At 44.4% G+C, this 16,438-nt stretch overlaps 1 protein-coding gene across 1 annotated transcript in view; it reads left to right on the top strand.

Annotated features, from left to right (window-relative positions):
- The window catches only part of LOC146854247 (V-type proton ATPase 116 kDa subunit a 4-like), a 2,520,670-nt gene that overhangs the window by 810,135 nt on the left and 1,694,097 nt on the right, over positions 1-16,438 (top strand). The window contains exons 6-7 of the mRNA XM_085651038.1: positions 201-214; positions 9,563-9,580. Of these exons, the coding sequence (XP_085507164.1) occupies positions 201-214; positions 9,563-9,580 (32 nt within the window). The remainder of the gene's footprint in view (positions 1-200; positions 215-9,562; positions 9,581-16,438) is intronic.

Here is a 16,438-nt window from a genome sequence, read left to right on the forward strand (position 1 = left end):
TTGACGTGCGTGCTCAGTTCTCTCTAGTGGAGAAGTTAGCTTTACCGTTGTAACCTTTAAAGATTTCCCTTCTCTTGAAACTCAGGAGCAGCAACATCGTCGTGTTGTCACCAGGGCTTAAAGTGGAAGCTTTTTCAATATTACATATAATAAGCCCTAGTAAATGGTTCCTGAGTACCTAGGGCATAGGGACTGTAGAGGGTCCCCTAGGGGCGCCTCACCTAGGCCATGCAGACTGCCCTGTGACTTCTGGTTAATTTATTTTTTAGTTTTTACAAATTAAGCACTGAAACGGAGCAGACTCCATACCCACTTAGGACCACAGTAACATTGCCTACCAACTCAATTTCACCCCCTACACAACAACAGTAAATCAGTGTTTGGCTAAAAATACCCTTTTCATTCACCCACCACAAGTACGCACCCACCCCAAGCCTTATAAAATTGCTCTACAAATGGAGAAACACTCAGACTCGTAAAAACACCTAAATGGCTATATAACCCAGTTACAACAGTGTCAAATTTGCACTTGCACGTGACTGGTTGAGGAGAGATGCTGGTACCAGACACCAAGGAGATGAAGAGCGAGTGCTAAAACAAAAACATAACACACACACCAACACCTGGGTCTTTGAATGATGCCTGCAGCACAGCGCCTAGATACCTCCCGGGTATTAAGTTGCGCTCTACAAATAACGTTTTATTGAAAGTTGGAACTCAAATCAAGCGCTTTTCAAAACAATGTGTAACTGACACCAATAGAGAAATACATAACGGTATCGCAGTGAACCAAAATATACTCTTACCCGCACCTCCTACATATCCCTACACTGCTCTCTCCTCCACTATCTCCCGTATTCTACTGCCCCTCTGAGGCACTAAGAAATATTTGTTAATTGTGGAACATTTGTTCTTCGTTAGCACGCTTGTGGAGTTTAATCTACCATTAGTTTGCAGGATACATCAGCGTGGGCCTTCTGGTAGTGGGGTAAACGTCTCCAACGCAGACCGGGGGTCCCAGTGGCATAACATAAGCCCCCCCCCCTTAGCAAAATTGCTGGATTGGAGCCAGGGCGTGGAGTCCCCCTCCATGCACTTTACAGCGCCCCCCTCGAGTTTCGTTACGCCGCTGCGGAGCCCTACTCAGTTTTGTGGAAGGAAGTAGTCGGTGTTAGTTTTAATAAATTCGATTTTTCTGGCCAATGACAGCTGTGCCAAAGTGCTTACGCATTCCATCAGTTGCACAGGGGCTCTTTTCCCGGTAAAAACACGCATGTAGTAAGCATACTGCTGGTTGCCTTAACAGCCTGTTATTGTATTTTCAGGTGCGTGGCTTTGCGTACCGATGTGCGTCTTAATGCGCACTATGTAAGGTAGTTTAGCAAAAATACTGAATAATTATACCGCCATCTTTCAATAACTTTAGATCCCCGTAGTATAATTTAAATTTCAGAAAGTTTGCTGCCTCGGATCACAAGAATGAAATGGACACGCTTTTAAAGGAAGTGCACCTTCAAGTTTACGCTCGTCAAACATGGCAGCAAGTGTTTACATTTGTGGAAAGCAGAAGATAAAGTTGCCAAACACTTCTCATCAGCATCACACACGCCGAGTGACACAATATTTGAATACCGAGGAGCCGGATACTACAAGTCAGACGAATGAAAGAAACCCGGATCGGACTGCGAAAGAAAAGTTTTCACTCACCAATTAAGACTCCTACCAGAAACGCCAATTAACAAATGCGCCCGGACGCCGGGACCCCACCGCCTTTCTCCGAGGTGAAGCAGAAATGCCTCGGAGAAAGGCAGCGGCGGTTTCGGATTCGGGGGGTGTTTTTCTTTTCTCTCCTCTTGCCATTGGCTGGAGGAGAAAATGAGAAAAGTAGCAAAAAACACGCCCCCGAATCCGAAAAGGACGGGGCCTGTTCGGAGAGACGATCCTCTTCTCCAATGGCTGGCCAGAATTCAAGAGGCCAGCCAATGGAGAAGAGGAGAGAAGAGGGGCGGGTTCAAGCCCCTCTTCTCCAAAACATTAAATCTCCGGACTTCCGGTTCTGCCTTCGGCAGACCGGATGGTCCCTCGACCTAAAAAGGGGGAAGAAGCTGTCGGGCCCGGAGACTTAGCTGCACTTAGTCTAGAGATGGCAGAGATGACCTCCTTTATTCAAATGTCCTGCTCTAGCGCTTCAGCCTGAGCCTCCGTGAGGGTGGACGTGTATGCCTCTCTCAGGTACGCGTCACAGGCCTCTAGATCTAACTGTTGGCCAGTATACAGCCCTGCATAAAATTGTTGAAATGTATCCGCGATGTCTGCGTTCTCAGTGGTCGGGTCCCGAATCCACCGCGCATTGCTGTCATGCCTGAAGGCAGGCCGCCAGCAGTTGCCCACCCCTGTCGCCCCCTGTGTAATAGTTGTGTCGGAGACGCAAGGCGGTGTATTCGGCCTTATCTAGATCTATACTGGCCAACTGGGCGTGCGTGGTGGTCAATTGTCTCCCAACCCGTGGGGCCCAGTTCGTTGATGTATGCACTCCAGTTCTCTAACCCACTAGTTCCTCCCGTTTTTCCGTGCGCAATTTATTATCTGCCGCTGATATTGCGATAAACTCTCTGCGGGTCACTGCTTTGAGTGCCTCCCACACTGTGGCTATTGACACATCCGGGGTATCATTAAAGGACAGCTACTCCATAATAGAATTTTCTATTCGTTGAATTGTTTCTTTGCGAGAGAGTAATGTGTCCTGCACCCCCCACGTTCGTCTAGGGCTATGTGGAGGGGGGATATCGAGGGCCAGCTGCACCGCTGAGTGCTCCAACAACGCAGCCGGGAGGATCTCAACTGAAGATGTGAGGTGTAGGAGTTCCGCTGTGCCCAAAAAGAGTACCAGCCGTACCAGCCTAGAATGTCTTGTGGAAGTTCGAGAAGTAAGAATAAGCTCGAAGCTGGGGGAGTTGAGTTCTCTAAATATCGCTAAACCCCAAGTCTCTAAGGGCCCTGTAATCCCCTGAACAGAGGGACCCGAAGTGTCTCAATCTGGATGAGGATCTGTCGAGATCATTGTTGATGACCACGTTAAGTCCCCCCCATGAGGATATTTCCATCTTGTGCAGTCAGTGTCTCAGTTAGGGCCATGTGGATAAATGCCTCCTGTCCCTCGTTCGGTGCATATAGAAAGGCTATGACCCCAGACCATGTGCCCACCATCTCTCGAAATGCTAGCAGTCGCCCCTTTATTTCAGCGATTTCGTCTCCTATGAAGCCTTTAAAGGTGCGAAAGACCAGGAATGCCAACCCAGCTGATTTAGTGTGAGTGGACGAGAAATGTTGTTTGGGGACGGATCGTGATTGTAGTCTATAGTAGTCTTGTGGCAAGATATGAGTTTCTTGTAAGAGACATATTTCAGCTCCGGTGCTCTCCAGATGGGATAGAACCGCTCTCCTTTTCATCGGGTTGTTGAGGCCCTTAACATTTAGTCTGACAATATTCATAGGGTTACCCATCGTTATGTGTATTATGGGAGGTCACAGTAAGTAGCGTCTCCTGATTAGGGGACGTCCCCCTGAGCACAGCGTTAAACCTACAGTGGGGTTTATTTAAAAAGTTAATGAGCACTAAGTACACAATATTTTGATCCTTGATGAAGCATGTTTGATATTATAGTATTCATATCATAAGCTTAGTCAATAAACTTCCAGGGCATCAATCAAAATCTTTAAGGTGAATATTCACATATTATGGGAGGTCCCCACTGGACAAGCAGGAAATGCTATATGCAAAGCCAGAGAGCCCACCACACCGCCGTTTAGGAAGCAGCTGTGTGTATTCTACTGTCTGCTGGGGAGGAGTATGTTTGTTTTTATTCTTTGTGTTTTTTACTTCTTCATTTTAGCGACTTATTCTTCTATTTTAACGAGATATTTTTTAATTAGAGATGTTGTTTTATGCCACTTTTATGATACATAATGTGTTTTTGAATAAAGCTTACTTTTGACTTGACTTGGTGTCTCCACTCCAGTGCAATAGCAGGGTTATTCTAGACAGATCTGTCCTACCAAATTGAAAATCAATTACACATTGATCCCCAGTTTTAACCAATCCGAGATAGTTGAGGTCTTTAAGTGTCATGTCGGAGCTAGGTTTCCATTGAAAGACTCGTCTATCAGGCATGCCAGCTATAAAAACCGTGATACTGATGTCACAGGTGGAGCAATCTGTACTGCTATAATATACCCGTTGACATCGGGAGCTTTTAACTGACCTCGAGTGTAATCTGTTTAGTACTGATCTCGAGATCCTTGGTGTTTTGTTATTCCAAATAAATTCCTATATCCTATTCTGTATAGTCTAAATAATATCACAGGGAAATCTAATCGGTAACACCCTCATAACATAAAGCAGACATAGCATGACATTTGTCTTTCACAAATAATTCGACCAATCCAGGAGATCTCCAGGCGCCCCCAATGATATACATAGGTCCTTATATAATAAGTACATGATGTACTGCTTATTTATTGATGAAAGGGATCCCACCAGCACTTTTTGCAACTTCCCAAGGTATGTATGTATCCAAATGAATCGGAAGGAATATATCTTGATTTGATACTTTAATTGTACCAGAGGCAGTGCACAAATGCGAAATTATCTTGAATTGAAGAGCAAATGGCTTAAAGCTATTATTCGATTAAGGGTTAAGTGCTGCTCCTACCAAAGTAACAAAAGCCCAAAAGATAACACTATTACTTCTCTGAACAGATAAATTAAATTAAAATTAGTGCCTCTCTGTTTTCATTATTTTTATTTCTCATTTTCTCATCAGGAGGTGGAAAATACAGAACAGGAAATGTCCGCTCCAGTGTCAGTTTACAATCCACTAAGGTAAGAGCTAACATTTGTTTGCTGTGAATAGCTAAATTATTGACCAAGATGTCAGAGAAACCAAAACGTTCAAAGAATGAATAATTAACTGAAGAATTTACTGTGCATGGGATTATTTGCATGCCTGTCACTATCATGCCGCCCTTTCGTTATTATGTGACGGTGAAAAGACATTTCAAATTCAAAGCAGAGTGGTGAACGGAAAAGAGCACTGTGATAGGACCAAGAGATAGGTTGTCTGCCACTCCCTTTTGACTCTGAGCATAACACAGGCTCCTGCTGCCCCTCCTGTGTACAAGGACTCGCAGAGCGCCCCATTTATTTAAGGCCTACGAAAGTCTGTAAGCCAGAGGTTCTTTACCTTTTGACTTCTATGGACCTCTACTGAGTCCAGACTGGAATCTGGGGACTAGGCCAAGAATTTTCCACGATCAGAAGTTCAAAAAAATACACAAAAATACAGAAAGAGGCATACATTAAACAAATAAACAAATTATGAAATATTTAATTTACAAATGAAAAAATGTACAAAAATATAATTTTCTAAGGTCGAGCCTGCACGCAAGCGCTGCTCTGGGGAAGATCTGTTGTAGTTCAGTAGGGACAGAAGCCCCGCCCACTCCCCTGCTCATATTTTTCATTGGCTTGTGTCTTTGTCCTTTGTAAATGCTGTCTTCTGATTCCTAAATAGGCTTGTTAGTCCCTCCTTAGTCCATGTTTGTAACCTCCCATGGCTACTGGCCCCTTTACTTGGTTGTTACACCGTATGTGTACTATTTTATTTATTTTGTTTCTCCCACGTTAGGCACGACAACATGCTTTGCTTACATAAAAACGGGCCATGCCTTCTTTCACTTTCAAAGCAGCCGGCAAAATGGCGGCCGTTTGTTTGCAATGCCATAGGTCTCTCATTTAAATGGAAAACCTATAGCATTGCAAATACTGACTCATCGTATTCTTTCTATCTTTTCTGTGGGACTGGGCAGCCCAGCAGGGATGAATAAATAGATGTGCACTGAGGGGGGCGGCCCATTACAAACATAGAAACCCGGCTGCTCCCTATGTTATAAACAAAGGGACTTACACAGGCCCTATGTCTCGCAACAACCGCAAGTGTGTATGTAGACCCACTGCAGACTCTTGCTGCCAGTTTCCCAACTTCCTCCTGCATGATCGTGACCTGAACCAAAATACAGCTCTCCAGGAAGAGACGGGCTCTTAGAAAACGCATTGTGCCCCACAGACAGGTCAGTCAGGAAAGTAAGGGAAAAGGAAGAGAGGCGTGGGCTGTGGAAAGCTGGGAATCTCTTTAAATCGGCTCTCGTTTTTCATCGGATATGTTCTGCTTTTTCAATCATCTACTTATACACAGACTGCCGTCTTGCAGGTGCTCGGCACGGCGCTAGTGAATATAACCACTTAACCTGCAACCGAAGACTGGTTTCTACTGTGTGCTTCTCCTGCCAAGGAGCAGGCAAGGTGCTGGGTGACGAGATGTAAGGAAGGCGATGAGGACTCGAGTGTAACGCGGGATATTTTTTCAACTGGACTAACTGCTGCTCTATTCACACTAGTGGAGCACTGTTCATCCAGGAGAATGGACAACTCCAGTACTGCAATGGCTCTACTGCTAGAAGGGCAATGTTCAAGGCACCCTTCATAGTTTACAGAGCCATCCAAGAACAAGATTTGCAATGCAATAGGTCTCGCATTTACGCGAGTTCGAGTTATTGGCATTGTAAATGACAATGCCTTTTATTTATGTTTTGGTTTCTAAAACATAAATAAAAGGCTTTGTCATTTACAATGCCAATAGCTTAAACTCTCGTAAATGCGAGACCTATTGCATTGCAAATGGTTTTTTTCACGGTGACGCGCTAAACCTCTGTCGCGTGGGCCAGTTCAGAAGAGTGGTTGTTGAATTTTTCAAATATATTTCACAAAGTTTGCTATTGGGGTTCAGAATTGCGTTGTTTTTACCTCCTCTAAGCATGTAAGCATGGAGGATTAAAGCCGGATATTTACATTAATTATTTATATGTGAAATTATTTTGCAGCTGAAGAATGCAGTTTTATTGCATGTTATAACTGCAGTGTTACTGTCGACAATACAGCACCTCAGGCTTAGCACTGCAGCAATAGCGCCTTGAGGCCTGGTCTATGATCCACATTCACTTGCCCCCTGCCTCGCAGTCAGAGGCTTGAAACCAACTCTGCCGGCACATTGATATGTATAAACGGTCCCACAAGCAGACTGAGTTCAACCCGACCCTGCTAACATTCTTCGAGATTTTAACCAAACACTCTACAGTACTGTGTTTTTCTTAAACTAATTCTGTTATTCCTCTGTGAGATTGTAAGTCAATGTTGGTCCACGAGGGCCCAAGCCATGACAGATGTTCCAGAGCTCCATGTGTGATCTTTGCGGATATAGTTCATTAAATGGGAACAGTTTATAAACTCCTGTTTTATCTTGCATTGTGGGCCCAACTTTGGGCACCTCTGGTTTAAATCAAACCTTCTTTCACGTCATGAAACATTAAATGAAACCCACTGATGCCCATTGTGGTCTTTAAAAAACACAACCAAACTGTGATGAGTTCTATTTTAAGCCTTACTGTCATAGTGACATTAAAATCGGTGCAACTTTTTTTAATTTTTTTAAATACTTTATTGTTCAGTACATAGCATGTTGGATTTATACATCAATCCACTTAATTAATAATGTAGGAAAAAAGTGGAACACAAATAAACGAAAAACAATAAATTTCACATCAACACCTCCATATGTTGAAGCATAGGCTGACAAATTTGGATCCCTAATTGTTTCTTCCTCATCGATTTTATACGATACAAACTGAATTCCAAATTAAATACATTGTAAAACTTCGCATGCCACATTTCATATTTTGGCGCCTCTGATTGGAGCCACATAGAAGCGACACATAATCGGGCAACAGCGGAAGCCATGAATAAAAGATAACGAAAAGAATAGCAACTCTGAGTGGGTTCAGAACCCTCACCCACACCTACTAACATTATTTCTCTAGATATACACACATTAACCCCTGTAATTTGTGATAAGAATTCCGAAATGCTCCTTATGAGCTGGTTTAAGACTATACAATCGAAAAATATATGTACAATATCAGCATTCTCCGCTGAACACCTAAAACATTTGCCATCGTGGAGCCCACCCCACTTCATCATTTTCACAGGGGTATGATATAAATTAAACAAAGTTTTATAATGTTGGGTACGTAAATTTGCAGTCAGCATGACTTTGGTGGCCATATCTATTGATTGTTGCACATAGGAACCAGTGTTCCCAAATCACTCACGCCACTTTGCCTCATGCATCTCAATATCATCCCGTTGAGACTCCAACAATATGTCATGCAGTACCCCGATCTTAGCTCGTTTAATCAGGGCCTCTATTAAATCGTTGGGTGTCATAGGCGTGTATCTACAATGTTTGACAATAAAATCGCGGATTTGCAAAAATTTGAAAAAATCCTTCTTAGGTAACTCATATTGTTCGACCAAATTTGAGAAAGAAATAATTATCCCTGCCCTATAGATGTCCCCTAGATGTCGTATCACCTTAATCCTCCAAATATCCATCTTTAAATCCCAGAAGAACGAGGGGAATATTTCCGTAGAGTTGAAAGGCGTATAATAACCTATACGACTTATAGATATAATTTTACATATCGCCTTCCAAGCCTTGCGTGCAGCCCAGAATATTTTAAATCGCGTTTTTTTGAAGTAGCTTGGTTCATAAAACTTGAATAAAGCCTCACTCGCGTGAGTCCCCATTAGCATTTGATATATATTTGGAGATTCAAATGGTCGCTCTTCCATCTCGGTCACCTAATACTGCATATTCTGTAATAGACAAACTAAATAATAAAATGTAAAATTCGAGACTCCCCAACCCCCACGACCCAGTGGTAACGACATATATTTTGAAGCACGCCGTGTTTTCTTCTGGCCCCATATAAACCTATCTGCCAGAGACTGAAGTTGTGATAATTGCGATCGCGTCAGCTTTAATGGTACCGTCCTAAAATAATACATTGCTCTAGGGAGAATACACATTTTTAAAACAGTACCGCGCCCAACCATTGATAAATGAAGACACTCAACCTGTTCCAGTTGCCTTTTTGTTGATAGTAATATGTCTGCCCAATTAACTTCAACGATCTCTTGGAGTGACATCCTAATCTTAATACCCAAATATCTCGCTTCTGGTGTTGCACGAACTTCTCCAGGACAAAGTCCCTCAGTGTATACAACCTGGGTTTTAGAGATGTTTAACTTATACCCGGCCACTGCCCCAAAATATTGAGTCTGGTTCTCAATCTCCCTTAATGCCTGGTCGGGATCAGATGTAATTACCGCTATATCATCAGCGTAAGCAAGGACACGCACTTGGTGCCCCCCCACTACCATTGACTGTATATCATTCGTTGTTTCCAGTATTTGAAGCAATGGGTTTATATAAATAGCAAAAAGTAACGGCGAACAGGGGCATCCCTGCCGGGTTCCCCTAGTTATATATACAAAAGCTGACTCCATCCCCATTGTACAGATTTTAGCTCGTGGACGTTTATACATGGTTTGAAGCGCTTGCAAAAAACGAGGTCCAAACCCCATCTTTTGCATTGTAGCCCAAAGAAATTACCACGATATGCGGTCAAACGTTTTCTCAGCGTCTAAGAAAATTAAGCCTACATGCTTTTGCTGTACAGTAGCATAATCTAATTGCGCTATCACCCTTTGTGAATGATTAACAGTACTCCTACTGGGCAAAAAGCCATGCTGATATCTAGATACCAATGGGGGTATAACCTGCGCCAGCCGAGTTGCAAAAATTTTAGAATATACCTTGCCGTCTGCATTTATTAATGATATGGGTCTATAGGACCCCGGGAGTCTAGGAAGCTTGTCCTTCTTTTTGAAGATCACAATATTGGTGGCGTCCCAAGATGGTGGAAGGTTCCCGTGCTGGGCCGCTATGAAAGTAGCCAACATATCTTCCTTTATAATAGAAAAAACGATCCAATATATCTCCAATGGAAGTTTATCAAGTCCAGCCGCTTTCCCTGGCGCTAAACCATACAATGCTGTCTGAAGTTCTAACATAGTAATGGGGGCTTCTAATGCTTCTCGTTCTACTAGCCCGAGCTCAGTTAAGTCGAGATTCTGTAAAAACCTCACTATATTATCATGCTCGACTGGATCTTGAGTGTATAACTCCTTATAATAAGAATGGAATACATCCAGTATTCCTGCCGTAGTCTCAACTGTGCCACCTTTACCATCTTCAAGAATTGCTATCCGCTTGGCGGCTTGTCTACCACGCATTCTCTGAGCTAAACATCTGCCAGTTGCTTCCCCATATTCATATCTTTCTGCCTTATATGTTTTAAATTGAATGGCAATTCCCTGACTCCACACCCCATTGATCTTGGCCTTACAGCGTGCAGTCTTAATTTGTGCTTCTTGGCTATCAACTTTAGCACTGACCGCTTGTATGAGTTCCTGCTCAGCTTTCTTTAGGTCCTCAAGCAAACCAAGCATTCTAACCTTCTGTCGTCTCTGCTTAGCCCATCCATAGCTGAGTGTTTTCCCCCTTAGACCGGCTTTCAATGTGTCCCAGACTATTGGTAGGGTAGCGGACCCTCTGTTGCTCTCCATAAACAGTGTAACCCAAGTTCGAATGTGTCAAGTAAATTCCTCATCTCGTAGAAGTTGTTTATTAAATGTAAAGGATCGCTGCTCCCTTGAAAGACTAAGGCTAGGGAGATCCAATATCACAGGTCCATGATCCGATGTAATACAGGGCCATACCTGCATCTTTGCACCAGCGGTCATCGACCGAGGTAAAAAGATATAGTCTAGCCGAACAAATTTATTGTGTGGGGATGAATAATATGTGTACCCTGGATCGCCGTGGTTCACAGCAGTCCATCCATCAACAAGACCATGATTCTGCAAGAGCTGTTGTAGCGCCCTAAATACCTTGGGTTTACGCCCAGTATACTTTACAAAATAAGGATCCCAAGTCTGGCCATCACCATGTATATTGAAGTCTCCGGATAATATCAATGGGGTCCCCCAAAGTGCCAGCTCAACATTCAAAAACTCCAGAGTCTCAACCTCATCCAGATTTGAACCATATACTGTACAGAGCACGATCTTGGTGCCCCCTAGGATACACTCGGTAATGGCCCACCTCCCCAGATTATCCACCTTCTCTCTACCCGTGCCTACCATCCCACGGGCCAGAATCGCTACCCCTCTATTCATGGTAGACTGTCTGGAAGTTGCTAACAGAGTGAAGCCCAACTCGGATAATATCCTACGGTTGGACCAGGGGACATGCGTCTCTTGCAAGCAACGAATATCTGGATTTATGAGCCGAAGATCTGCTATGACACGTTTCCTTTTGAGGATATTATTCAACCCGCAAACATTAAATGTACATATACGCAGCCTCCTATCTGCCATTACTATGTGAAAATCTTATGGCCATCAATATATAAAAATATGTCCTATCATTCCTATCGTTCCTACAACACATACTATGTACTGAGTTTTTCCTTTTTAAGAAGTTCCCACCCAACCCCTTACTCCCCATGTGACCCTCTACACCCCCCCACCACCCAAAAGAACCCCCCAAAACCCTCCCCCATCATAGAGGCTTTAGGGCCGATCGCCCTGTGATGCTCGGTGAATAGCCCACTTAGTGCTCACCCTTCCCATATCCTATTTTAAGATATGCAACAGAGAGAGAAGAGAGAAAAAAAAAAAGGAAAGAAGAGAAATGTTCAATGCCCCATTAGTACATTAATACAATCTACACCTTATATATTTTCCTTTCCCCCCTTTTTTCTTTCCTTTCCCCCCCTTCCCTTCCCCCCTTCCCCCTTCTAAATCGCCACACAGTCCATCATTGACTGCCTTGAACTGAGATGGTGCTCCTCATCCCAGAGATTGAAGATATTCTTTAGCCAGGACTGGAGAAGTGAAAAAACGTATCTGGCCCTTGTTAACCGTCTTTAAGGTGGACGGCTGCAATAGGAACACTTGGATGCCTTTTACTTGGAAAGGAGTAATCAACTGCCGTAACTGCCATCTTTTTTCCACTGTAAAGTGGCAGTAAACAGGTCTCACAAAGAATTGAGTCCCCTTGCCAGTTCTCTTCTTATCCGGCCTAACCAAATCGTACAATGCCTGCCGGGCCAAGAAATTATTAAGAGAAATCAAAATAGCCCGCGGCTGCAGCGCCGCTTGCCCATTTCTTACTGGCCATTGCTGAAATGCAAATCTATGTGCCTGTTGGATTTCATGTGCCCACTTCCATTCCTTTAACTCAGGGTGCGCCTCCTCAAACAATTCAATAACAAATTTTCGGACAGCTTGCCCCTCAAGTCCTTCCGGCACACCTAAAATGTGCAGATTATTGCGGCGCAAACGATTTTCCAAATCGGCTAACTTGTCCTGCACATCATCCTTATTGGCTTTTATATCTGCCACTGCATCCCTTTGTGTAGCCATCTGGTCTTCAAGCAATGATATACGAGTCTCTGCTTCCGCCATTCGCTCAGTAAAATCATTGCAGGTTTTTGCCAACCGCTTAACTGTATTTTGCAACTTCCTACAAGTGGTGTGTGTTTTTAGATTCTCTGCCCGTTTTTCTAACCTATGCTCAGAGATAGATCGGTATATTGCTTCCAATTATACTTGGCCTTGTAGTTCTTCCACGGGACCCCCAGTTGACCCCAGATCCAATCCTTCAAACATCAGCTCCCCACCAAAGGGCTCGCAGTCAGCCATCATTGTCATCATTGGGCCAGCCCCCCCAAACTGCATTTTCTTCCGAACCGTAAGGAGCTCTATAAATGTACCCCCTAAGGATGGTTCCGTACCATTGCTATTATCAATACTTATAGGGGAGGTATCTGGAGACCCCTCTTCCTGCAGTTGGAAGTCCTCCTCCTCATCTACATCTGACTCCTCTGAGTGTTCAGATAATGAATAAAACTCGCTTTCCTTACTGCTAATAGGCTCATTCCTATACTCCATACCAGCATCATTGACAACATTGCCATCCGTGAGAGCAGGTTCATCAACATTGGCATGAGGCAACTCAGCTGCTTCCACAAACAGATCGCCTTCTCCACGAGGTGAAAAGATCAACTCAGATATGCAAGATTCAGGAGGGGCTAGCGGAGGTGTTTTCAGCTTTTTACCAGCAATCTTTTGAAAAATGTGAGGTATCTTTGGTGTCCCATATGTAAGGCCCTTATCCTGTACGGTAGCTACCGGTGGCGTGCTTCCGAGCATTTCTTTGCACTCTTAGCTGCTAGTGCTGCTCGTGTGCCAACTACAGTCTCCCCAATAGCTCTTGTCTTCCCGCCACGAGCAACTTTTGGAGCCATACCGGATTGTTACTATGCCCAAAAACAGTAAATAATGAATGAATAGCAGGGTAAGATAAAAACAATAAAAAAAATTTTTTCGTTATGAGGAGCTTATTTCCCCAGATGAGCCAAGTGCTGACACACTCCCTCTATAGAATACAGAACAGTTCTCTTACAGTTTTTCTTCTCTTTCTTCTCTCTCTTCTTTTTGCAGCCTTAATCCAACGCTGAGATCCCTGTATCAGAAACGATGAAACGATGTTAGCAAACAAAGCACGCTGCCTCCTCACACAGCTCCAGCCTATGCGGTAAAACAAACTCCGCCCACGCCGCCGAGATCAAACAAGCCGCCTCCACACATGGAACCAAAAGCTTAAAGTGCCGCTCCAGCTTACAGCCTGAAAACAAAAGATTTTTCGGCAGTTATCAGCAATTTTCACTGATTGCACGAGTCTCTGCCAGCCTGTCCAAGTAGATTTCAGCACAAGGGAAACACTGCTAACGCCGGTACGGCTGCATCAAACCACCGGGAAAGGGTGAGCAAACGAGGAGCTCCTCACACACACGTCCGAACGGACGCCATCTTGCCCCACAAAATCGGTGCATCTTTCTAATTCTGATTATCACATCTTCCTTTCACAATGATATGAAACCACGGCACTGTATTTCCGTGAGTTTTTGTAAATAAAGTCATTGTCATCCCATGAGGGCTTAAAGTAACCACAATGGCACACTGTGAGACTCTAAAACAACCCCACCGGAATGTCGGTGAGATTTTAAAATAATCCTGCTGCCAACAAGAGAGATTTTAACTGAGTTCTATTTTCAAATACATTTATTTACTATCCTCTTTTCAGGCCCTCTCTCTTTAGAAACTGTTCAGAAGAGTGGTTCCGCGCAACAAGCCAGCAACTTCAACTGTATAGGACACATCTTTGATCAAATGGCCGAGGGAGGGTTTCAGCATTTTAGTGTGACTTTTAAGGAAATACCTCCCCCTGCCTTGCCCATAAAATACCCGTTCACATTTTTGAAGACATGTAGCTCACAGAAAGACCACAACATTTTGCCCAATGATGGCTATTCACCATTTATAATAAAAAAAATACCTGCAAAAGTGTTACTGGAAAATGAGCTGAGTTTAACTCCTTTCTCGTTTCATATATCTTTTTTAGGTCTCGCCTAGGCAACGCTTGTGCTGTCTCTTCGATTCACATAAAATGCGCACTGTGACGCGACCGCGCTAATTGACACGGGCCGGAAGTAGTGCACTTGCGTTCCGAGTGTGACTGCAGGTCAGTGCTGTTGCGCTACAAATCGCGAAGAACTCATTCTTATTCTTTTAACTTAACTTTTAACAATTGTATCTTTCTTGTGTGGGGGGAATAGAGCTGTGTTCAATGCTCTAGGGACTTGGGGACAGTCACACTTCCGCATTTAGCACCACCGGGTCAGCGGTCTAGTTGCTGGGCCCAGTGCAGCGTAAGTCACATAAAATGCGCACTGTGACGCGACCGTGCAGGGAAGGCACGCAGCGGACGCGTGCAGCAGGAGCACCGCTGGTGCGCCAAAGGCGCGCCTAGGGCAAGCCTATCTGCGCCCGGTCGGGCCCAGGGGCCAGGACCCCTGCATCTTTCCCCTCAACCCACTACCTTTATTCCAGCTCTCTGCTCAGGAAATTAAACGACGCCCCAGGAACTAAGCGTGGCCATGTTTTTCCCCCTGATAAAATTCCAAAACACTGCCCATACTGCAAGTACGACCTTACTCCACATAGGCTAGAGCAAACCTCACCCAAGGACGAATTTAGAATTCTACTTCTTAACTGCAGGTTCCTGCCTAAACACACGGCTGAGATCTGGATGCTTCTCAGAGAACATGACCCTGATGTACTTTTCCTGACAGAAACATGGCTCAGCCCCAGCTCGGAGCCAGATATTGCACAAGCACTCCCTCCTGGTTTCGTGATGCAAAGAACAGACCGACCCACTGGCAGAGGGGGCGGGATTGCCATTGTTCATAAGGATCAGTTCATCTGTCGCCTCCTGGGCAACCCTCTCGAAGACTGCGAGAATGTCCATTTTACTATTGAATTCTCCCCACTCCTCTCATTCACAGGCATCCTTGTCTATCGTCCCCCGGGTTCAACAGGGGTTTTTAATAAATCGCTATTAGAGACTACGGTAAACCTGGCCAGCACGGCGGCTAACTTTACGATCCTCGGAGATTTTAACCTCCATTTTGATAATCCGCAAACTATAAACGCAGTTGAGCTGGCCAGAGATCTCTCATCTCTCCAATTGTCCCCAAAAATTAGGCAAACAACTCATGCTAAAGGACACCTCCTTGATCAAGTGTTCTCCAGTCTAGATGGCCTTAAAGGAACCGACCCTATTCCACTACCGTGGTCGGATCATTTTTTGGTAAGCCTTTTTTGGTCGCCTCAGACTATCAGATCTATGACACAATCCTCCTGGGCATGAGCTGGAAAGGACCAAACCCAGTCTAAACCCTTGCCCGGTCAAAGCTAACGAGGATTTTCTCAGTTGGATAGAAGAGTCACTCAATGTTGTCCTCCCAAAGACCAAGATAAAAAAAACGGCTGGGCCTCATAACTCCCCATGGTTCTCGTCGGAATTGTGCATCCTAAAGCAGAGCTGTAAAGTGAAGGAAAGACATTGGAGAAAAGACGTTCTACCTTAAAAAAAAACTGGTCTATAGGCTAGCTATCCTTGCCTATTAAGCTGAACTAAGAAAAGCCCAGGCCTCCTATTACAAGAGTAGAATTCTAGCAGCGGCCAATTCGGCAAAGAAACTTTTAATATCATCAAAAAATTACTTAAAGCCCCCTCCCCAGGAACAGCCCCCGACACCTCTGGCCAACGGTGTAACAAACTCGCCGAGTATTTCAACAACAACGTCCAGCATATCTTGGAATCCCTCGAATGTAAGGGTGAGGAAGGCAAACCCCCACACCCTCAGACGGATTTCCACTCGGTCCCCCCTGAATATATTCTCGAGGCCTTTCCCCCGTGTCTCAGGAAACTTTCCTCACCCTGCTGGCCACGGTAAAGAGGGGTTCTCCTACTGACCCAGCACCACTAAACATTCTGAAACAGGTCAC

Source organism: Triturus cristatus, chromosome 4_1 (assembly GCF_964204655.1).
Source record: "Triturus cristatus chromosome 4_1, aTriCri1.1, whole genome shotgun sequence".
Classification (NCBI taxonomy): domain Eukaryota; kingdom Metazoa; phylum Chordata; class Amphibia; order Caudata; family Salamandridae; genus Triturus; species Triturus cristatus.